This window comes from Mustela nivalis (genome assembly GCF_964662115.1).
Source record: "Mustela nivalis genome assembly, chromosome: 17".
Classification (NCBI taxonomy): Eukaryota; Metazoa; Chordata; class Mammalia; order Carnivora; family Mustelidae; genus Mustela; species Mustela nivalis.
The window spans coordinates 54,654,878-54,678,788 of NC_139036.1; the positions used below are offsets into that span (position 1 = coordinate 54,654,878).

The 23,911-nt window shown below is 49.1% G+C and overlaps 1 protein-coding gene across 13 annotated transcripts in view; it reads right to left on the bottom strand.

Moving 5' to 3' along the window:
• Positions 1–23,911, bottom strand: part of SLC39A11 (solute carrier family 39 member 11) — a 395,845-nt gene that overhangs the window by 122,108 nt on the left and 249,826 nt on the right. For all 13 annotated transcript variants that reach the window (XM_082707643.1, XM_082707642.1, XM_082707637.1 and 10 more), the window contains one exon: positions 10,182–10,352. In XM_082707643.1, coding sequence (XP_082563769.1) covers positions 10,182–10,352 — 171 coding nt within the window. The remainder of the gene's footprint in view (positions 1–10,181; positions 10,353–23,911) is intronic.

Below are 23,911 nucleotides of genomic sequence, written 5' to 3' on the forward strand. Positions count from 1 at the left end.
GAACCATTAGAAGTTTAGCATCCAAACTGAGATGTGCCAGAGCGCAAGACCAACCCTGGATTTCAAAGACTTAGTGTGAGATAAAAAGAAAGAAAGATTGCACAGTGTCTCAATTTTTTGTACTGATTCTCTGTTGAAATATATTATTTTGACTATTTTCTGTTAAAGAAAGGAGATTTTTAAAAATTAGCTTCACTTTTTTTTTTTTTTTAATTTTTTTGGAAACACGGCTGCCGGAGAGCCGAGGAGAGAGCTCTGCGGCTTGCACGCTCGCGGCTCCACTGGTGCGGAGGCCCTGGCAGCTTCCCACGTGGAGAGTATCAGTCGGTTGTTTGGTTGAACATTATAAACAGACGATTCCATCGCTCTCGCCTGGCCCCCAGGCTCCGTTACAACCAGAGGAAAGCGTTTTTCAGGCTGGGTATCGGGATTAGAAATCCAATCTGTGCCCAGGACACAAAAGAACCCCGGGGACAAAGGAATCAAATCGCGTGTGCCGATGAACGGATCACGTCCCTCCTTTGGAAAAGGATGAAAATACAGTCCAACAGGCTGTAAGAGGAGAGAAGAACTCAGAGGATGAGACCCTGAGAAGGCCCTCCCTCCACATCGCGGCGGCTTCTTAGCAGCCAAGGGAGAAAAGGAAAGGTTATACACAGTATAACTTAGGAATATGGTCTCCGTGAGGAGGGCAAAGTTTTCTCAGCGAGTGCATTCTACAATCAGTATCTTATTTGGGAGCACTGGGGGATGAATTGGACATTTTCCCCAGCAAAAAAAAAAACAAAGAGAGAGAGAGAAAGGGAAAAAGAGACAATAAATGTTGGGGGAATTTTCACGTGACAGTTAATGTCCTTCCTCTGAAACCCGATTTGAGGCAAGAGAAGGTGTTCTGTGAGAGGCCTACGCTGGCACGAACCCAATATGCCGCCTTGCTTGGGGGACGGGTGTGTGTCACCCAGGGGAGACAGTGACTCTTGGAGCAGCTCTTTCCATCCTCCTGACCTCAGCCGCGGTCATGAGCCTGCTGCCCTTCCCCCACCCCGTGCTGTCCCCAGCTCGAGAGATAAGAAGCCAGGTCAGAGCCAACGGAAACAAGATGAGGGCACCACAGTGGTGACTCTGTACTACCCCTTTGTTAAAAATGAATTATTTGGGAGGCACCTGCGTGGCTCAGTGGGTTAAGTCTCTGCCTTCAGCTCAGGTCATGCTCTCAGAGTCCTGGGATGGAGCCCCACATCAGGCTCTCTGCTCAGCAGGGAGCCTGCTTCCCTCTCTCTCTGCCTGCCTCTCTGCCTACTTGTGATCTCTCTCTCTGTCAAATATACAAATAAAATCTTTTAAAAAAATGAATTATTTTCAAATTTTGAAATTTAAGGCACTTTATTCCTAATCTATGTTTGACACACCCCATGGCTAAGAACAGGTGCCTGGGGAAACAGAACATGTCTCCTAGACAGAACTCAGCCCAAGGCAAGCTTGGGCTGAGCGGCAGGATCTGAGTAATTCGTAAAGTTGCACTCGTTTTTTTTTTTTTTTTTTGGCCAAGGATCGAGAACAGTGCCATCCGCTAGAACTTTCTGACGCGATGGAACTGTTTTATATCTGTGCATCTGTGCTATCCAATATGGTAGCCACTAGCTGTGTATGGCTGGCTACTGAGCATGTGACATGCGGTGAGGTCTTACTGAGTTCAAATCTAATCCATAACTAGTACAGCATTTGCTGGCTCTGGGATCTACGCCTTTCTGACTCCAGAGCCTCTGCGTGTCTGTCCCAGGGGCTACCTAGCTGCTATACTGGACAGTGCAGGTCCAAAAGGACAGCAACACCACATTCTAGCAGGTATCTGCTGGGCTAGAGGAGAAAGGCCACTGGAAGTTACCAGAAACTTTGAGTCTTAATACAAAAATACATTCAGATTCTCTTGCCTTAATTTTTTCCTTTCATTTGCATAATAGGTAGGAGGATGACATACTCTAATAGATGTGGAAATGAGTCTTGATTTCAACGCTAGACCTCACGCAGCTTGAGAACACAGCTCACGTGATCCAAAGGCCAGCCGATTCGGCATGAGCAGGGTTCTGCAGCTGATGGCGGGAGCTTGCAGCCAATCTGAAAGTTGCCCGGTGGCTTTACGGGGGTGGCGGTTGCGGCAGATCCTGTAGGAATCCCAGCATTGGGATTTCGCCCTCCGGGTGTCTGTGCCAGTTCTCATGCTCCAACCCACCAGCGTAACTGGGGAGCGCGCTACCAGCTTCTGCTAGAGCGCACACCCAGGGACACAATATGCTGAGCAAAATGTCATCCCAGGCAGGAGTCTGAGCTAATTATAATGTCAGGCTTCCCACCGAGACACAGATAATTAGAGGAGAATATTACAGTGTTTCCCAACTGCTGGGGTAAATGAGAAGCCTCTTCAAACGCAACCTGCTGGAGATAAAAATTAAAGTGGCTGGAGACGTTCCGTTGGGAGACCCCCAAGCGCCGAACCATCTTTCAGGATCAGAGCAAAGCGCAGGCAAAGTAGGAGGGAGAGGGGGGAGGGGAAAAGAAAACAGTGAGTGGCCCCGCTGGTGGCCAGCACTGTCGTTTCCCTTAACGCTGAACCCCACGATGGAGATTATCTCCAGTTTAAAGCCAGGAAGACTGAAGCTCCCAGAGTCCTACCTAAGGTCACCCAGCTGGGAAAGCACTGGGTGGCTCCAGGATCCACGCCCTTGGCCTTTCTGATTCTAAATCCTGGGCTTGTCCCCTCCCCCATGTCGCCCTCCCTGACATCAGGGCTGACCACCTGCCTTGGTCTTGGATGGCCCTCCCTGGGCGGAGGTGGTGGTGTTAAAAGAGGTGCCCGGGGCCCCGAGGGGGTTGGCACACACCTCGGCAGGGCACCCACAGAGGCGGTTCCCCCAAATAGGCGGTTCCCATTGTCCCCGCCGAAACCTCCTTGCTGAACTGAGTCGGGGCAACTGGAGTGATAATCACACCAACGCGCCCGGCCGGTGCAGCAGACGTTTCACATTTAATGTGGAAAGCTTCAAAGAAGAGAGAAGCATTTCCTGACCGCCTCGGTCACTGGCTCTGGAGGGAGGAAGCACACTCAGCTCAGCCTAGCGAGCGCGCCGGTGGGCTGGAAGCCGGGGGGACAGAGCATGAGTCAGGCTCTGTCTGTGCCTGCTCACGCAGCCTCGAGCCTCCACGTCAGCCTCCCTGGGTCTCAGTTTCTAAGATGTAAAACGGGTATAAATAGCCAACTCCTATATCGCAGGGCCCTTAAGAAGGCCCCGGCGAGGGGCAGCCTTCAGCATCAGCGGCGGCTTCTGTTACTGCCAAGGACGGTGGCCTCGAGAGGTGCTCCGCTCACCCAAGCCTGGGTCTCCTCCAGTTTTTGGAAGCAGAACAATGTGAGCGAGAGGCTGTTGCTTGAGTGATGTCATCAGAAAGGTCCCTGTCTAATGACAGACTTTTCTATCCGGTCTTGGTCCCAGGAAAATGAAGAGTCAGAACGCTGTCCTCTCCAGCTCCCGGCCTCCCCCCTGCAAGCTCGAAGCCCTGACCCTCCGAAGCTGCCCCTGCAGCACAAGGACACCAGGTGGGGGCAAAGTGGATGCCCAGATTCGTGCCACCAGCCAGCCCGGGGACATGCGAACGCTGCCTTTTGTGACAAAGGGGACTTGGCAGACAGGACTGTCCTGGAGAATCTGCTTTTCTCCTTCTCCCTCTCCCTCTGCCCCTCTCCCCACCTCTGTTCATGCACTCACTCTCCCTCTCAAATAAATAAGTAAATAAATCTTTTTTTTTTTTTTTTTTAAAGGAGGGAAACAGATCAGACACAGAAGAGAGAGCAATGTGCCCACGGAGGCAAAGACTGGAATCAGGTGTGGCCACAAGGCCGGGGGCCAGCAGCCTTCAGAAGCTGGACGGGGCAAGAACAGACTCTCCCCATCATGAGGGGGAGCTGGGCCCACACAGCACCACGACATTAGTCCAGCAAAACCGATGGCAAACTTCTGGCCCCCAGAACAGTAAAAGAATAGGTTTGGGCTGTTTTAAGCCCCTGCGTTTGTGACCGTTTGTTAGAGCACCACCGGGAGCTAATACAATCCTCCGTTTTGTTCCCAACCTGTCATTTAAAGAACCCCAATAAGATCAACTCAGGCATCAAGGGAAACCGTTACTTTTTAAAAATATATATAATACCCTTTTTTGTGTGTTTGGGGGGTTAGGGATGTTGAGATGGTCAGGTGATGGAGGTTCTCCTTCCCAAAACCATTTTTATCCTATGAGTCATTCACGATAGATAAGTTGATAAATCTTACAAAAACGTTTAGAAAATAAAAATCAGCCACAGTCCCAGGAATAACCCACCAGCGTTCAGATATTAGTGTGCAAATGGTGGGATGTTGTTCCTCGGTGGGGGGAGGGGAGCCCTTCCGATTAAAATTTCAAATGTTTCATTAAAGCCATGAGATAGGAACCGTAGATGAAGACGAGCCAAATCATTAAAACCAACTGTCGTGCTGTTCTGGAGACGGAGGCAGTGACCTTAGTTCCCTCTAGGTCACAGCAGCAACCAGCAAAGTGAACTTGACTCTTGATTCTAATGAGAGGAAAATAAAAAGCACAGGACTCCGCTGGCCTCTTCTATGGATTAATACATAATTTCAAATGCAAAAGAAAGCTGGCCATGTCCCGGAGACCCACAGGAGTTGCAAGCCAGCCTTTAGCCTGCCTGATCAGTCAAGGGAGAAGGGGAACTGCCCCCCCCCCGGCCGACCCTAGTCTTGAACGATACCCTATCCTCCTAGGATGGAGGCCAGGTAGCAAGTGCACCCCCATTCCACAGGCGCAAATAGATCCTGAGCTCCAACATGTAATGTGTGAGCTCAGAAAAGGCAGACGGCACTGGGGGAGGGGAGACACGCTTAAAGGACTGCCATTCAGAGCGGTAAGATCACGACAGACGCGGACACAGGACACAGCCCGGCGTCGCAAAGGAAGGGACGATTAACACCGTAGAATACACAGAAAAGAATACTGCACGATCTGTCACTGTTCACAGACTCATCCAATGCCGGGGCTGAAAGGAATCCCAGTGATAATTTAACACGTGCGTGTATGCACGCGCGTGTGCCCACACACACCCTGAATCACCAAATGGACTAGTGTTTGAAGGAGACAGAACCTCCGGAAGATCCCCTTAAGCTCAAAATTGAACCTTCTGGCACAGAAAGCAAAGCTGTAGTGCACTGTCGAGAACATAAGCCACTCATGAAAGGAGATTAGTGGGAACTCGACTGCTGGTTGGTTTTTAATTCCACTCAGACGCTGAGAGGCGGCGTGTCTGCCGCAGGCCCGGGAACCTCTGGAAGGCTCAGAGCCCTTGAGTCTGCAAGATATTGCATGAAAATCACTTTAAGTGACAATGCTCCAAAGGCTACGGGGTTGCTTTCGCAGAAAACACGTCCTTTCCTCGGGGTATTGTTTTCCAAAGGATGCGAGGGCCCCGGCCCGGCCCGGCCCGACCCGCCACCGAGGCACACAGGCCACGCCAGAGAAGGGACAATGCGGATAAGCAGCCCATCCCCCGCGGGGACTCTGCCTCAGCTACTCGAGCCGGAGGGGCTCGCGTCTCTTCCTTAATCAGGACAGTTTCTTCCGAAAACATTTAAGCTGCTTACAAGACTGTGCCTTTGTTTCTCGAAAGTGAGGATTTTCCCGTTTCAGGACTGTATGAGGCCTGGGCCTACCCAGATCTGCCTGTGGGCTGTGTGTGAGGGGGTCCCCAGCTCTTCCCAGGTTCTTACGGATGACGGTAAGTCACAGAAGTCCAAGAACACATCCATCCTTGCACACGTGTATTAAAGGCTAACCCACTGCCGCAGGTGCATGTGTGTGTGTGTGTCTACCCGTGTATCCTCGCACTCCAGAAACCTCTGGAGGACAGGATACTCGCTAACAAGCTCTCCTTTTTACTTCCAAATTAAAAAAGAAAATGAACAAAATGCCATCCCCAGGACATATAAAACTGAACCAGCGAAGACAAAAAAACTTCAAAAAAAAAAATCAATTATGCTTTTAGTCATTGTGAAAAGTCTATCTTCAAACCCAGAGTCTCAGGGAATGTCAAAGCTCTAGTTAAATCTTTAATAAAGTATAAGGATAGTGTTAAAAAAGAGACCTTTTCAAAGATAAGCCGGCGACAGACAAGCTCTTGATGTGGTTCCTGTCAAAGGGCAGGAAGCCACTGCCTGTAACCGTGGGCGGACCAACTGATCTGGACAGAGGTTAGCAGCCCGAGGCCCCGGGGGTGGGCCCCAGAGGGGCGGGGAGACGCATCTGCTTGCAGTTAGACCCTGGGGATGTCACCGGCGCCAGGCTTGCCACGACACCCACATGCCAACGATTCCCATCCGCTCCAGACTTCTCTTGGTGGCCCAGACTCTGCTCCCGTCTCCCGGTTCGTCTGTGCCGCCACCTGACTGGCATCTCCACCTCAATGTCTGGTGACAATCAGACCTCACCGTCCAAAATCAAGTTCTTGATATGCCCTTCTAAAACCTGCCCCCGCAGGGTCTTCCCCGTCCCAGCTGGTGGCGTCTCCAGGCTGGCAGCTGGTCAGTCCTGAGACCTCAGGGTCCCTCCTGGCTCCCATCCATGTCCACACCCCCAGCCTGCTGCATTGGCACACCCCACGGCTCCACCCTCAGCGGACGCTGGGACTGGGGTCCCTGTCAGGCCCGCCAGCACAACCGCCCCAGACGAAGCCCCTTGTCTGCAGCTCGCACCCCCACCATGGCCTCCGCCCGGTCTCCCCGTGGCTGCCCTCACCCCTCCTGGGTCCAGTCTGAGTTCAGTGCCTGGAGAGAAGCTTGGAGAGCACCGCTCAGATCATATGCCTCTCTGCTCAAGACCCCGGGGTGGCCCATCTCCCGGAGTTAAAAGGAAAATCCTTACAATACCCCTGTGCTCCACCTGGGGTAGGGCTGACCTCTCTATCCTCCCTTTGTGCCTCTCCCTCCCACTCACCCTACTCCAGGCCAGACTCCTGGCTACTCCTCGGAGGTCCAGACATGCTTCTGCCTCAGGGCCCTTGCACTGGCTGCTCCCTCTGCTGGAACACTCGCTGTGCCCCAGAGAACTGTATGTCTCACTCGAATGCAAGGTCTCAGTGAGACCCACCCTGACCACTCTATTTGTGGTCAAGTGCAACTCCTTTCCGTAACAGCTTAGCATCTCATCAGCCCTGCTGGACGTGTCCATTGTTTACAGCACCAACTGCCTTTGAGTGTAACATATAATCCACTGATCACTACTATTTCCATTGTCTATTCCCCTGCCCTCACGTTACAGAGGCTAGGTATCTTGGTCTGTTTTATGACTGATACAACTCAAGTGCCTAGAATTCATTATTAAAATGCAATTAATAAAAGGCAAGATTGGGGAAGAAATTTACCCTCAAACTTCTCGATCCGCACAAACCAGCCACTCCCCAGGTCACGGACTGTTACGCTGGGGTCCTGATGAAACTGACTCAGTTGAGTTTCCTACGAGCCTCACAACCCTCATCTCAAAAGACACTTCCACATTCACCACAATAGGGACATAGGCTGAACACGAACTTGGGAACACCCAGGATCCAGAAGAAGGTGTACTGTCAGGGGAGACGTAACCTCTGAATCTGTGCTGACCGTGATCATCAAATGTCGGTGTCGTCCCATATGCCTTGCTGCTAGCATGGTCTTGTTTCTCACCTTAATCCAAGCTCTCGCAGAAGTCAATAAACATTCGAAGATGCGAACTCTGACTCTCCCTGACCTTCTGTCAAAATGAGTCCCGAAACGGTCCCCGCTGAGCGCGCGGGAACACAGAAGGGAAGAGGCTGGCAGAAGACAGGAAGGGCTCCATCAGAGGAAAGCTTTTTCCCGGCTTCTCAAAACCCAGTGCTACGAGAGCTAGATTTTAGGACACTTTTGTATTCTTCAGGGAGACAGAGAATCAGCACGGGACACCTCACGCCAGTACAGTTATCTTATGTGACTGTAAACCCAATGGAACAGATCTTTATTCATTTCCAACTGGTTAGAGAAGGAGCCTTGAGTGGCAGAAAGATCGCTACTGTTATGACTGAATAGACAAGATAAGCACCTTCTCTTCTCTACCGATTAGCATTTAACAGGCTGAAGATGACTGTGGAGGTTTTTCGAGCTGTTCTCTGCCAAGCCCTAGGTCTTCCAGTGAGCTCGCTAAGGTTCTGCAGGTGAATGTGGCCAGGCCTTTCCGCCAGGACAGATCTGCTTTGGTCCGCTTTGTGCACTGGGGTCCCACATAAGACTCTATCTCAAGAAATACTTAATAGCTGGCTCTAGACAAACCAAAGAGTCTGCCCGTGACCCAGAGGGAGAGAGCCAAGAGACAAATGAGAAAAACACGCTGAAGAAAAACTGGGGGGCAAACCATATGATAAAAATTCCTAAGACCAGGATACAAATAATGATGGTGCTTCTCATCCAGGGAATGATCTGAGCTTTACTGGCTGGAAAGGGAGGGCCTGGGTGGCTCAGTCGGTTGGGTGGCTGGCTCAGGTCATGATCTTGGGGTCCTGGGATCAAGCCCCACATCTGCTTGTCCCTCTCCCTCTCCCCCTGCTCATGTACACTCTCTCACTCTAAAATAACTAAGTGGATAAAATCTTTTTGAAAAAGTGACTAGAAACATAGTGTTCTAGACAGGTTTATCTATATCAGAATATATAAGTTATCGAAATTTTCATTCTTTAATAATGACCAAAAAGGGGCGCCTGGGTGGCTCAGTGGGTTAAGCCGCTGCCTTCAGCTCAGGTCATGATCTCAGGGTCCTGGGATCGAGTCCCGCATCAGGCTCTCTGCTCAGCACGGAGCCTGTTTCCCTCTCTCTCTGTCTGCCTCTCTGCCTACTTGTCTGTCTGTCAAATAAATAAATAAATAAATAAAATCATTAAAAAAAAATAATAACCAAAAAAACCCCTAAAACAAGTCCTTATTGTGTAAGCAGAAGGCTATTGAGTTACCCAGCAAGGAATAAGTTCAGTTTGGCCGTGGCCTTAGATCCCACAATATGGAAGCCAGAGGGTCATACAGCAACATCTACAAGAGCTTGGAAGAGAAAAAGGGGCCTCTTGTCACTGCCCTGTAACAAGGTAACAGCTCCTGGCATCAGGAACTGTGCAAAGGGCTCAAATAATGAACGTATCACCGGGGGACACTTCCTCAGCAAGGTTACTCCTAAAACTTGAGCTCAGGCACAACCAATGATGGAACGTTGAAGAACTCAAAGCCGAGGAAGTCACAGCTGGAAGGGAGGACAGGAGTATTCTTAATGCTCATCACTGCTACCATTTTCCAAATGCTCATGGAGTCCAAGTAAGGTGCCAAAATGTGTGTGTGTGTGTGTGTGTGTGTGTGCGCGCGCGCACACGTACGCGCGCACATGCGCGTACACACACGTGCTACAGCATCTCATTTAAGTATGGAAAGAAATGTGATTCGTTTTGTAAATGATATCCTGGTTCTCTCAGTAGTAGCTTTATGCGCATTTCACAGACGAGAAAACCAAGGCTCAGAGGGCTCAAGTCACTTGTCCAGATACACTAGTGAGTAAGTGGCAGAGCTGGAATTCCAAGATGTGACCCAGCAAGTTCCTCAGGTTCCCTCATTTTTTTAAAGAGTATCTTTGTTCTTTTTTAGGCGTACCTATGTTTTCTCGTTACTCTAAGTAAAACAGAATATATTTGAAATAGAACGCCAACAAATTTTGTTCAATTAAACTAAATCCAGAGACACAAAACAAATTAACTGCAGCATGCTAGAACGCATAGGACTGGCAAGGGCATTTTCGGACAGGTGTCCCACAGGGAGAAGGCGGGTAAGGCAACCATCACTGCCAACCTGTACGGAACGCAGGATTTTAAAAGGGCGTTAGAACCAGAGACATCCCGTGCTCCTACAAGCTGCACCCCACAGCAATAACACAAGTTGCAAATAAAGTCGAGGAAGATTTGCATTCTGTCCCCGCGTCCCTCCAAAAAAGGACCCATGTCACGAAGGTCCGCGCTCTTCTTCCAGCCAAGACGGAGTGACTGAGTGACAGGAGTGACTTTCCCTTTGGGCAGGCGGCTGGAGCGCGCAGGGGCAGGACCTCACCTGGAATGTTGTGGATGGTGATGGCCAAGATGAGCAGCGCGATCCTCCTCCAGCTGCCGCTGCTGGGCTGCACCGGGTTCCCTCGAGGAGGCGCCGGGGCGGCAGGGCCGTCAGGAAGGCCGGTGGCCACCGTCTTCTTCCTCTGATAGGCCTCGCCATTCTCGCTCTTGTCTGAGCAAAGAGAGAGGGGCGGGGAGAGAGAGCACTTTGAAAATGTGCACCCTGGTGCTAGGGCAAGCAGCAGCAGGAGGACACTTTCCACCTGGGGAGAGGTCTACACCCTAACTTCCTAATGGACCCCGTGTTCTTCTGCTTCTGTCTTCCCTCCCCCTTCCTTTGCTAGCTCACCCACTCACTCAGCAAACGCTCACTGAGTAGACACTCGGTGCCCAGTGTACAGGGACAGGAGAGGATAAAAAAGATGAAACTGGGGGGTGTCCTGGCAATGCTTATTAGGGAGAAACAATACTGAGTGGTGATTAGGAGCTCAGATCCCAGAGCCAGGCTGCCGGGCTCCCTGCTGACTTGTCCACTTATCAGCTGTGTGGCACTAAACTAGCGGTTTACCCTCTCTGTGCCCTAGTTTCAAGAGTCACAAAGCGAGACAATAATGGTACCTACCCCACGGGGTCATGCAAGGATTAAATGAGAAGCGCCAGGCAAGGGCTTAACGGCTACTATGCAGGTGTGGACTGTGGTGGCTGTCACGTGTTCCCTCTCTTCCGCCCCGCAGGTGACTGCTCTCCTAGACACGCCACCTCATGGGAACCCATCCACATGCCAGGCCCGGCCAATCAGATTCCCTCCCCGGGGACTGGGGGACTGGAGTGGGGACAGGCCCGGTGATTCAAGTGCAGATTCTCAATCCAAAAGGTCATGTACGGGCAGCCTGATGTCCCACGCAGGAAGGGAACAAGGATGCAGCTTGACAGATGACAGAAGGAAGGAGAAGCAGAGAGGCACGTTGAGACAGGAAATGATGCAGCTGGACGGCCAGCCAGACGGACACACAGACAGGTAACTGGCAGCCTGCGTGTCACAGGACATTCTGACCCCCGTGGGCTGACTATGGTACCCAGCCACTGGATTCACGAGCTAACCTTCCTTCCAAACCTTCCCTTTGGCGGGGTATATTTGAAGGGTGTCGTTTCATAGAGCCACATTGCGCCAACTACCTATGGCATCCCGGGTCCTATCTGCTCATTCCTAATGGAGGCAAATGGCCCGAGTCTGAGGCTGAGCACTCGGACCGCGGCGGCGCGCAGGGTGGGTACGTCTACGGGAGCGGCGCAGGAGGGGCAGAGTCTTGAGCAAACGGCAGACACGTGGTGGCAGGAACAGAAAGGAGAGTCTATCCTGAGTGAACACGAGAACCTGAGAGTCATAACGGATGGGACTCCTGACCGTGTCTGCGCGACCCCCATCACGAGCAGGGCAACCATAGCTCCCAGTCTGGGCTCGCCATCCCAGGGAGAGTAGGAGGGTCCCCTTTCATGCTCAAAGTGTCCTGGCTGGGACAATAAACAGTGTGGCTCCTATGACTGCAGGAAACAGCAGAGGCTTGATGGACACTCAGCTGTGTGGGGGGCCCCTGGTCACAGAAGTCCATGGTCATCAACTTGAACGGTAGGAGGGACTCTCCATGGTGCTTCTACTTCCCTTCTTGATAAATTTTCCACAAGCAAAAGAATCCTCATCTCTAAGCTGAAAGTCGCAAAAATGTTTCCCAAAGTCAATTAAGAAGAAAGGGCAACTGGAAGGACTCCTTTGGCCTTGACCGTGGGCCTCTGGCGGGCCTCTCCCTACTGCGTTGCTATAAAGGTAGGGTGGTTTACCTTTCCCTCTCAAGCGCTTCACTTAAAGACCAGATCTCGCTACATAAACTGGATCGGGGCTTTGATGCCTTTGATTCCTTTTCAGAGGAACCCGCCTAAATGAACATTGCTTTCTATTTCCAAAACAGGAAAAGAACAAAAATAAAAACAGAACCAAAACACTTCTTTTGAAGACCAGTTTGTTCCCTCACATCCAGCAGGTCTGCTGGAGGAAGAAGCGAGTGCCAAAGGCAGGCAGACCCTGGCATCCCCACGTCCCGACCCATTTTCTTTTAGAGCTAAACTCTCACAGCGGGGTCTCTGCACCATGCATGTGTTCGTGTGTGTGTGTGTGTGTGTGTGTGTACACAAGCATGGGAGTGTCACCTGGTACCTCACATACCACAAATCCTTTGTGCACGTACGCACACCTGTTTCTTGACACCCACAGGGTGTCAACTTTTACGGTGACAATACTTGACGATTCAGGTCACAGAGGCTGGGCAGAAAACGGAGTAAACCTGTGTGACCTCAAGCCCATGAACACTAAAGATACAAGCAAAGCAGGCCCGAGGGCTGTCCAGGACCTATGCCATATGGTGGTGGAGGCCTCGTGCCTTCCTCCCGGACCAGTCCGAAAGCACCACCAATTCACGGGGCTTCCTCTGAGTACACACACCAGCCCCAGGCTTCCAGGGGGAGTTGATGGGGTGGGGGGCCAGGGTAACGCGACTCTTCCCTTTGGGATTTTACAATTTAAAAGAGAATAGACATGGAAGACAAGGAGAATTCTTTTCAATTCAAGGGCAGAAATGCCTACTTTCTGACAGTCTCTGAAGCAGGAGCTTCTCTTTGTCAGGGTCACAAAAGGATCGGACTCTGACTCTCCCACAGGTAATACACAGAGAGCAACAGGGATGGGGGCGCGGTTCGAGAATTCCAGCAGCACACTCCTGCTCAGTAGGAACTATCGAGAAGCGGAAAGAGTTGTTAACGGAGGTAAAACTGCATGCTCTGCCTTGGGGTCCCAGCATGTGAAAGCTGCTGTTGGCACCTTCCCCAGTGGAACATGGTTGGGGGCTGTGAACACCTCACGTACTTGTTCAAGGTCAATAAGCCCCGATTCAGTAACAGCCTCTAATGAGTCTGCAATGAGGAAAATTAGTCCAAATAAATCACTACAGAGAGTACGGACACCTCCTGAGCAAGGCGTCTTCTTGCCTCTCCCGGCAAGATGAGTTCAACCACCGCATGCCAAGAAGCAGAACCCCAGCATCAGAGGCTAAAGATGACCGCCTCACGGAGGCAATTGCCAAGCCCCAGGTGGGCCACAGGGACCGGACCCTGTGAGATCTGCTGGGAGGGGAAAGGCCTGGGCACTTCTGAAGGAGGATCGGCGAAGAGGAAGGTCATTCGGAAATGGAACAGCCAGTGTCATTCGGAAATGGAACATCAGAAATACAAGATGGCGTCAGTGACATCAACTGATCAGTGGGACTGAGAACTTTTCCTTAATTCTTCCGAGGATTAAGCAGAGCTCATTCCTTCTAAAAAATAAAGAGCCTGAAAAGCTGAGAGCTGGAGTGAACTGGTTCCCGGCCACACAACCTGCCCAGGTGGACTCATACTGGAGTCAAGTCGGGTCTTTGCCCGCAGAGGCAACCTTCCAACCAGGGTCCCGTTGTTGATTTGGGGTGGGGATGGAGTGTTGATCTGCCCCCTTACTCCCCAAGAAGGACAGTGAGAGAAGTCCCTGCCATGAGACTGGGGGCTTGAAATCCCAGATAGTTAGTGTGGAAATGTTCAGGGTGCACAGAGGGTCGGTTGAGCTTGGATCCCATGATCCCAGAGGTGGGAAAGGCTCTGTGGAAATCTCCTGTCTATAGTCATTCCCACTCACAGACAACCCTGAAAAGGATGCAAAACCTTCTTAACCCCTCAGCACTACTATTTCCAAGTGTAAAACAGCTGTAAGTAGAAAACACCAGGCATGGAACACAGGGTTACGATTCTTTCAGGAAGGTAGAAGAAAAGACTACAAAGCTGTCCATTATCAAAAGAGTTTTTTTAGTTTTTTGGTTTTTTGTTTTTTTTTTAATTTAGGTTCTAGCATCTAAGAATCCACACAAAGAAGGGACCCACTGCTGGGGCTTGGCTTGTCGTCCCCCAATTTCATCTTTTCTGGCAAGGCACGGCATTGCTGCATTTGAGGACCACAGGGGAACAGAGAGATCTGTCCAAGGCTCATTCCTCCTGCTGAATCACAGAGTGAACTTAGGTGACATGTTCACATAATCACGCGTGTGATTCTCATCCCAGCACATCGTATCACAGGGCAAAGCTGTCTGGCAGGCCATCTTGAACCCAGCTGCCTGAGGACACCCCATCCTCCTCGGGTCTGACTTCCTTCCCAGTGAAGCAGAAAGTGCTGAAGCCTCTAGATCAGTGGCTCTGAACCACTGGGCATCAGCACCCACTCTGGAAAGTATGGTGGAAGCTATGATCCTCTCTCCAAAAAAAATATTTTTTTTTGAAAAAGTTTTTGAATCCTTATGGATTCAAGGACCTCAGACTGAGAACACCATGTAAGATAAAAGTTATGGGGCACCTGGGTGGCTCAGTGGGTTAAAGCCTCTGCCTTCGGCTCAGGTCATGATCCCAGGATCCTGGGATCAAACCCCACATCAGGCTCTCTGCTCTGCAGGGAGCCTGCTTCCTCCTCTCTCTCTCTCTGCCTACTTGTGATCTCTGTCTGTCAAATAAATAAATAAAATATTCAAAAAAAAATAAGATGAAAGTTATGTTAACCTCTATTTTCATACCCCATGAGCTCAGTCCCCCCAGGGACACAGGATATTGTCCTAATGATGTAACCGGCCAAATCTAATAGGGCCCAATGATGGAACCTCAGTCCCCAGTGAATGCCGCAACATTAATTAACAGATCACCAGCCATGAGAGCTTTAGAAATATCCCCAAGACATCAACAGAAATGATCTAGTTGAATTAGCACAAATAGGCAACTCCTCATCGGATAAGAACAGAAAACTTCAAACCTCTGGAGAAACACCTTCTTTCTAAACCCCATTTATAAACCATAAAATGAAGAGTCGTCAGCGATCCGTACTCACTATGTACTAGATATGCACAAGCAGGATCGAAAGACTGATCTGGAGCAGGAAGAGAGGAGGATCTATTTACATCTATTTTCTCTTCTTTCTTGTTTCCCAGAGAATCAGAATGATTTGGGGGAAAGAAATCCAATTATCATCATGAGTGTGACAAAGACTGCGAAGTATTTGGTTCTGTTTCTATAATCATTTATGGGATTAGCATGACTTCCGTTATGTAATTAGTGCTGAATCTGAACATGAGATAATGACTCAAAATGAGTTAGCATCAGCCTTGGCACGTAGAGAAATCAAGGCCCATGGAGCCCCGTCTTGACAGTCCCATGGAAATTTAAGAGCCCAGTGGTTCTCCCAGTCTTGGCAGATGACCCTTCAGCTCAAAGACATCCAAGACTAAAGACTATGACTATCTCTAAACCTACCCACTTGCATACTGTTTCCCTTTTGTAAAGCTGTAAACATAACTCCTTTAAAGAAAAAGTCCCTAATATCCCTACCACAATGACTATCGCTTGTTCCCACCCTTTGTCCAGTTCATGCACATTCACATTTTACAGATTTGCAGTCAGTGCAAATGGTGAGAAGAAGACCTGCAGCATGAAACAGTGCCTGCCATGAGATGTGGCTCTGTCAGCTATGGGATGTGACTCTGTGAACCACAGGATGTGGCTCTGCCAATTACAGGATTGTGGCTGCCAACCATGGGATCCTGGCTCTCCCAAGATGGGACTGTGGCTCTGTTAACTATGGGGTCATGGGTCTGCCAACCATGGGATGGTGGCTCTGTCAACCACAGGATGTGGCTCTGTCAACCATGGGATCATGGTTCTGCCAACATGGGATTATGGCTCTGTCAACTATAGGATGTGGCTCTGTCAATCACAGGATCATGGCTCTGCCAACCATGAGATCGTGACTCAGCCAATCATGGGATCATGGCTCTGTCAACCACAGGATGCAGCTCTGTCAATCATGGGACGCAGCTCTATCAGCCACAGGATGTGGCTCTGTCAACCATAAGATCATGGCTCTGCCAACATGGGATTGTAGCTCTGTCAACCACAGGCTGATGGTTCTGTCAAGTATTAGCCATAAGGCTTCAAGGAAATGCTGTCTCTGTGTATCATTGCCTTTGTACTAAAATGGGTTTAATAATCACATCTTCCTAGTAAGGTTGTTAAGAGAACTAAAATACAGGTAAAGTGCTTGCGCACAGTGCCTCGCACATGAAAAGCACAATGAAGTTTAGCGATTCCTACTGATGACACACATTAACGTACAGTTTCATATTCCGCTTGTTTCACATAAAACTAAAGAAATATCTCCTACATTCCTCAGCCTTTGTGGCTTTAGTGTTTAATGCCTTGAGGGAATTTTGCTTAGTTCTGAGCCCATCATCTGCAAAACCATTCCTTTCTATTCAAGGTGGAATGGGCACTCTTTTCCAGATACTAAAAGATGCAGTGCCCCGTCCTGCCACAGAGGGGCATACTCTTTCTGCTCCCGCCCGCCCAGAATGGGCACCCACCCAGGGGATGTACCTTCTTGACCTCAGGCACTAAATGTTTTATGGCTTCATGATTCATATGGACCATGGGAGCATCGGGCTGACCTATCCCAGGACACACATCCCAGCATGTGAGGAAAAGTTCCTATTGCTGACGGGTAATTTCTGTGCAACAACCCTTCCGTCTTCCACGTGCTTGCTTGTAACTCTCTGCTGGCCAAGAACCGGTTTGCTACAATTGAACCACGGCGGAGATGCCTCATTTGCATTTTACAAATGCAAACGCAGGCCCACGCCTTCGAAGGTAAAACATGAAAATTCCCTTCATGGATGCATAGCTCCCTTCTCCCTTCCACTATCTGTTCAAAATGATTTAGGCTTCAAGTTCCCAGAGAGAGAGGTGTTTGTTGAAAATGGTAAGAAAATTTAATTCTTGGTTTTTGATGTTCTCGGGGAGGGGCAGGTCTTGGTGGTTTAAGGGAGAAAAAGGATGTTTGAGTGGGTCATTTTGACTCTTGGACGTTTTTTCCTCAAATGCCGTCTTTAGAACCCACTGGGCACTTGCCATGGGACTCAGCTGTCAGGAAGTGGGAGGGTCTGAGTGCTGGAGGCTAGCAATAGGGTACAGTCTCCCGCTCCATGCAAACTGGGCAGCAGAGGGGATGCTCGTGGTGCCTTTCCCCCGGGGAGAACCCTGAGCCCTACCAGGCTATTCACCTGTAGGTCCTCCAAAAGCCCTTGGAAATGCCAGCATATATGCTGCTAATGCGAAGTCCTGGCAGAAAGCCAACAGCACGCCATTCATTTAAGTGTTGCCCATTTAATAAGTCTGATGGGCTTCAGTAGTCAAGGCAGGGCTGGCCAGCCATTCAACCCCCTCAACCACTGCAGTAACCCCCGAAGCAGTAACTCCCGCCGGTAACCCCACTCTGACTACAAAGATGTAAGTGCATATCAAAGCAACCTTGGAAACCCTGAAAATATACAGAAGCAAATTTAAATCGCACATAATCACATCACCTAAAAATACCTATATATCTGAGTTTGGTGTATATCCTTCAATGCCTTTTTTGTACGTTTTTCACTTAACGGAGATATCCTATTATACAGCCGTAGACTGCTTTCTGTTCTGGCTAAACATAACATAAGCATTTCCCCTCTGTGACTGGAAACTCTAACAGGTATTTCAAGCAATACACATTATTATTTACATTCTCATACTATTGGGCATTTAGGCTATTTCTAATCTTATTTCTATAAATATCACTGCAAAACCTTTTACCTGTATAAACAATGAGAAATTTGAACAAAATTCCCAGAAGTTGAAGTGCTGATCAGAGGGCCGTGATACATTTGGCTAATTAGTTTCCAGAAAGGCCATGCCATTTCTACTCCTGTGAAGCAGAGTCTGCAAGTTCTCATCCTGGCATTTCTTGGTCAGCATGGGTCTTTCGGCTTTAAAAATAAATGTACTCCTTTATGAAGGAAATGACATTTCCCTTAGTTTGTGTTTCTTTGGCTACAGGTGAGGTTGAACATTTTTCAAAGCTTCAGGAATATTTCTTTCCTCCTTTGTGCAAGGTCCTCTGTCTAAACGAGCCTTCTCTAATGATACACCATTAGCTAACTCCTCACCGCCATGGGTAATTTTCCAGTGATCCATGCTTGCCCACCAACGGCCAGTGAGAGCAGCAGGAATTCTCACACGCCGGATACATCTCACACAGATGTCTCCACCTGGCCAACTTGGGGCTCTAGCCTCCATTTTATTTATTTTTTTAAGACTTATTTATTTATTTGAGAGAGAGAGAGAGCGCACATGCAAGCATGAGCGGCCGGAGGGGCAGAGGGAGAGGGATAGAGAGAATCCTCCAGCAGACTCTCCACTCGGCACAGAGCCTGACGTGGGCCTCAATCCCATGACCCTGAGGGTATGACCTGAGCCAAAAACAAGAGCTGGCTGCTTAACCAACTGAGCCACCCAGGCGCCCCTCTAGCCTCCATTTTAAAAGTTCCTCTTTGACATTCCTTAACATTCCTTAAGACAGCATAGTGCCTTAAAAAAAAAAGTGTGTTGGGGGGGGGGGTCATCCGTTCTATATATGCCACTAGCTGGTATGGCCTGAAAGCTACTTTTCTCTCTCAATATCGAAACGCTACGTTTTTCAAAAGCAGGGTATGTGAGAGGTTCTCTTGCTTCTCTAGTCTTCTTTCCACGCAACAACCGGGGATTCTTGTAAGCAACACAACAGTCCTATAAACATCATATATATGGTGAGACGAATCTAGTGTGGACGGGATCCTTGCAAGGGCTTCCAGATTCAGCAAACTGCTCAGCTATACTGGAGTTTCAGATAAAATGAAACTTTCATTTTATTAAAAGTATATCCCAAATATTGCCTGGTGTATACTTATGCTAGAAAGTATTCTTCACTTGGAATTAAAACTTAACTGGATACTTGTATTTTATCAGACAGTCCTACTTGTGCCCCATTCAGGGTCTGAGTTCTAGGGTGGGAAGACGCTGCACTGAGTCACTGCACTACTCTGAAAGCAGCCACACACTCCGTTCTGCATGAAGGTACTGCATGGCTTATGTATAAGCCGGAGCAGGAAAAGATGCCACCAGAGATGAAGGGAACTTCAATGGAAGATAATGGAGGCATTTATTAGGCTTAGCTACTAATCTTTGAGCAGAGAAGCACCTGGAGTTTCAGAAATAGGAGGCAAAACCTATTTACAATCTCTGTAACTAGAATAGATATCTCCATTCATCATTCTAAAGATCACCAGCCACACGGTTATCAGAGGGTCAGATGCTGCCCGGGTAAGGAGGCTGACTTGATTGCCTTGTCCTATCCGTCCATAGTTCCCAGGCACTGAAAGTAATCCACGCCTTACCCACGACGTTTGCAACTGGGCCAGCAACTGCTTAGTGACAACGCAGACCCAAACAGATCTGCATAACTGGTAAAAATGAAATATACATCAGAAGAAGAGATGGGTTCACTCTTAGCGAAAGATTTCTCATCCACTAAGCAGACTACCTCCTAAAACACTGCCTGTTCCAGATGTCTAACTAAGGTAACAATTTCTTTCTTTTTTTTTTTTTTTTAAAGATTTTATTTACTTATTTGACAGATCACAAGTAGGCAGAGAGGCAGGCAGAGAGAGAGGGGGAAGCAGGCTCCCTGCTGAGCAGAGAGCCTGATGCGGGGCTCGATCCCAGGACCCTGAGATCATGACCTGAGCTGAAGGCAGAGGCTTTAACCCTCTGAGCCACCCAGGTGCCCCTAAGGTAATAATTTCTACTCTTGGGCAAGGGAGCTGAAACACCCAGTAAGACTGAAACGGCCGGTCAGCGCTTCTGCTGGGAAGGCACGGAGGACCAGTGAATCAACAGGAACTCCTTCCTGATGAATGGACTGGGGTCTAAGAATAAATCCCAGGTGGGCTCCAGAGCCGTGTCTCGCCCACGCTTAGTTCACCCTGCACTTGTGTGTTTAGCACGAATGCCCTATGGGAAAGGGGGTCATCAAAGGCTTCGGGGGAGTGCACCAGCAAACGACATTTGCTGTCAAAAAGTCCCAGCCCATCAGAGAGAGAGAAAGGGCATCCTGCAGAACACCAGTGCTTAAAAGAGCTTCGCCAAGGACTCTCAGCTGACTCCAAAAAGATGAGAGCCGTGCACTTGACTTACGTGGTTGACGACGATCAGGTCAGGGAGGGGGCGTCCAGCAGAACAGCACCCACTTCATGGCTCCCGTCTAACAGCTAACATTAACTTTATAGTCTCTTGGCTTACTTTCCCCTTTGAGGTAATACTGTTCTGCCATCCCTTCTGGTTCTGAGAATAAAGATTAACAGCCTAGACCACTGTATCTCCTAGTGTGGAGTAAACACCATCCATTGCTGGGTCACAGTGAGAACTTACAAAACCCAGCTTCTGGAGCCCATGCTAGAGCTGCTGCGTTAGAACCTGTGGGAGAGGGGCCCAGGAACCTGCCCCTGCTGTGTGCCCTCCCCTCCCCTCACCCACAGGGTAATTCTGATATAGAATGAATTTTGAAAATTAATGTTTGAGACCACAAAAGTACTACTTAATCCAGGTACTTCCTCAGTCTCTAAATTCGTGTCAGTCCAAATATTACCACCCAGTTAGAGATCTCGAGGTCATACACAGGGATATGCCTGATCCTTAGTTCTCTCTGGGCACCTAAGAAGACAGGACATTGCCAAATGTCCTGGGGAAGGCAAAGCAATTTAAGACTAGAAGGTGAAAAGTCATTGCATTGTCTTGATAGAAACCATCACTTCCTTATCAAATGAAAATCCTTTTTTTTTTTTTTTTAAGAGGATATGGACCATCATAAGGAAAGACAACCACCAGAAGAAGAAATGAGAGAAAAATCAATTCCCTAAAACCAAGGTATCCTCTCATCTTCCGTGGGTCCCTGCAGGGTTTCTGTCTACATAAACCCTCTCTCTATTTCTGCCTCCCAGTAGATCTCGTGTCCTCGGAGCCAGTCACCAGGAATCAAACCCGACACCAGCAGGGAGCAGCATCAGCTGCTACAGCCAGAGAGGGCATGCATGGCCGGCGCTCTCACACAGCACCACCGTCTGCAAATGACTAGAGGAATCGAAATCTTCCTTTTGTCCCAGGCCACGTAACTTAAAGTAAAATGAGGTGCTGGAAAGGGTCAGGTGTAACTCAAACTGCAAAAACATTTCTCAGCTTGAGGGGATTTTCTGGCTTTTCAGGATACAACGGGTGAGCCTGGAACATAGGGGTAATCGCTGGAGACAACAAAGAAAGGAAAAGATAAGCACCAGTCTGAAGTTTTAGGGTTTGTTCTTTGTCTTTGTTACAAGAAGGACAGAGAGCTGAGACTTCACCTGGGTGCTGGGGAGAAGCAAAGTCCACGTCCACGTTCAGCAGGGACAGTCTATCGGGCACAGTGAAGGACAACAGAAGCCAAGTCAATCCCCGGCAGTGTGCTGGGGGCCTCGTGGAACACCACAGAACCCACCCTGGAACCCCGACAAAGCCAAAGGAGACCATGTCCAAAATGCCAGCATACACCTGCGTGGCAGCATCTCTGTCCTCAGGGCTGGACGCCAAATGCCCCTGACACTGAATGTGGGCCGCTCCTGCTGCAGTGACTTTGCTAGCAGGTGCATCCAACTGGCCAAGCCACGGTCAGCGCTAGCTCCAAAGGAGGCTGGAAGTCCAACTTCTATCCTGATAGCCAGGCTCTGTCTTCCACCAGGATGCCCGAGATGGGGGGAAGGGAGAGTCTCCAAAATAGTCAAGGAGCTCAGAAGCGAAGCTGCTAGACGGGGAGAAGGAGGGAGAGAGGGAAGGAAGGAAGGAGTGGGGAAGACTACCATATGGGAGCTCTACGCCTGTTCTTGGACATCCATGTCTCTGACACGCTGGCCTTTATTAAGTTTGCACCAGGTTTCCTGCTTTCTTTAGAAAGCCACAATTAAGTGAATTAAACCATAACATAGCATTCTCAGGTCAGCTCTTTCTCCAATTTTATATATACAACCCTACACAGGTTTCAACCTCTAAGAGTGTCAGCTTCTTCCAACTGCAAATGAGCAGACTTCAGGGCCCCTTCCAGATCCTCTGCTCTGCCACAACTGGCCTACTTGATCAGTCATCCAGAGTGAGGAGGAGAGAGAAGCTATTTCCATCACCGGTGTTCACTGAGCTCTGTTCCAGCTCAAGAAATTCCCCACGATGAGCTTCAGGGACAGCACGTTCCAACTGCTCATAAAGTAAGAACGTCCACCACACAGGGAGCAAATTCATTGCCCAGAGGAACTGATATCTCTCTGTGCCCTAAAATGAAAAGCATTATTTTCCCTCTGAATGTATTAAAATATTTTCTGACAATACAAGAACTCCCCATACGTTACAGGAAATACAGAATATATGGATAAGGGAAGAAGAAAACTTAAAAAAAAAAAAAAAGAGAGAGAGAGAGAGAAACCTTCACTATGCAGAGGGGACCACCTACAAAAAACTCCTGACAATCTTGTTTCTACTTCTACTGTATCTGTAGAGATGCGCACACACACACGTTAGGTGGACCATATGGTCCTGAAATGTGACTTCACATAGCAGTCAAGTGTGAACACAGTCCAGATCACACCGTAGTCTCCCATGTCAATGGCGCTCAACCAAATGTCCATGACCTGCCAGAGGTCAGGACGGGAACGATGCAGAAGTTTTAGCAGCCAAACCTATAATTTAGGTTATATTGAACCTAAGAATATAGACTCAAGATTTGTTTCTCATTAGAAGAAGAGATGTGTGGATTGTCCAAATCATTTCAGAGTCTGGCGCAACCAGTTACCTCCCATGGCTCCAGTGGGCTTTGGCATTAAGAGTAATAAAAGCAAGCTGGGAAGGAATTCCAAACGGGCACTTTACAATTGGCTAAATGTTGGTTGAACTTATAAGGGCCAATATTTGTTGTTCTGAGACTTCTGTGATATAAATATTATTTTCAGGGTGGCTTCTAAGCCCTTCCTTCTTCGGGCTCAATGTGAATGCTGTATTAGAGAGAATATGTGTATGGTGGGGTAGAGGTGAGGGTAGGGGGTGGGGAGGAGGCTGGTGGGGGGATGAGGTGGGGTGGGGTGTGAGGGTAGGGGGTGGGGAGGAGGTGAGAATGGGGGTGAGGGTAGGGGGTGGAGAGGAGGCTGGGGGGTGGAGGTGGGGAGGAGGCTGGTGGGGAAGGTTCTTCTGCAGCCTGATTTCCATGATACTTAGCCATTTTTCAGGGCATCACTTGTTTGCTGTCTGTGTGCAGGTCCACGACCTCTTGGGTCTGTGAGCACTGGGAGGGCGTGAGTACATCTGCTCATAGTTGTACCTCCAGTGCCAAGAATAGTGCCTGGCACAGAGAGGTACTTAAGTATTTGTGGAATGGAAAACGAAAGCCAACAGCGTTCTTTCCCAGGAAAGTGTCCACACACATCTACATAGACATTTTGCACATATTTTCAGAGAGTTTATGCTTTTATTTAAGGTTGAGACCTTCATTCTGCAGCATCCTACCCACTGACAGACCAACATTAATTGATCCAAATGCCTATTTTATAGCCATACTTCTTGAGGGTCAACTAACTTTTTTGGTAAAAGTCCAGATAATAAATATTTTGGACTTTGTGGGTCGTACCGTCTTTCTGGAAAACTACTCAGGTCTGTCGTTGTAGCACCAAAGGGGGCCAGAGTCAACACGGAAATGAGTTTGTGTGT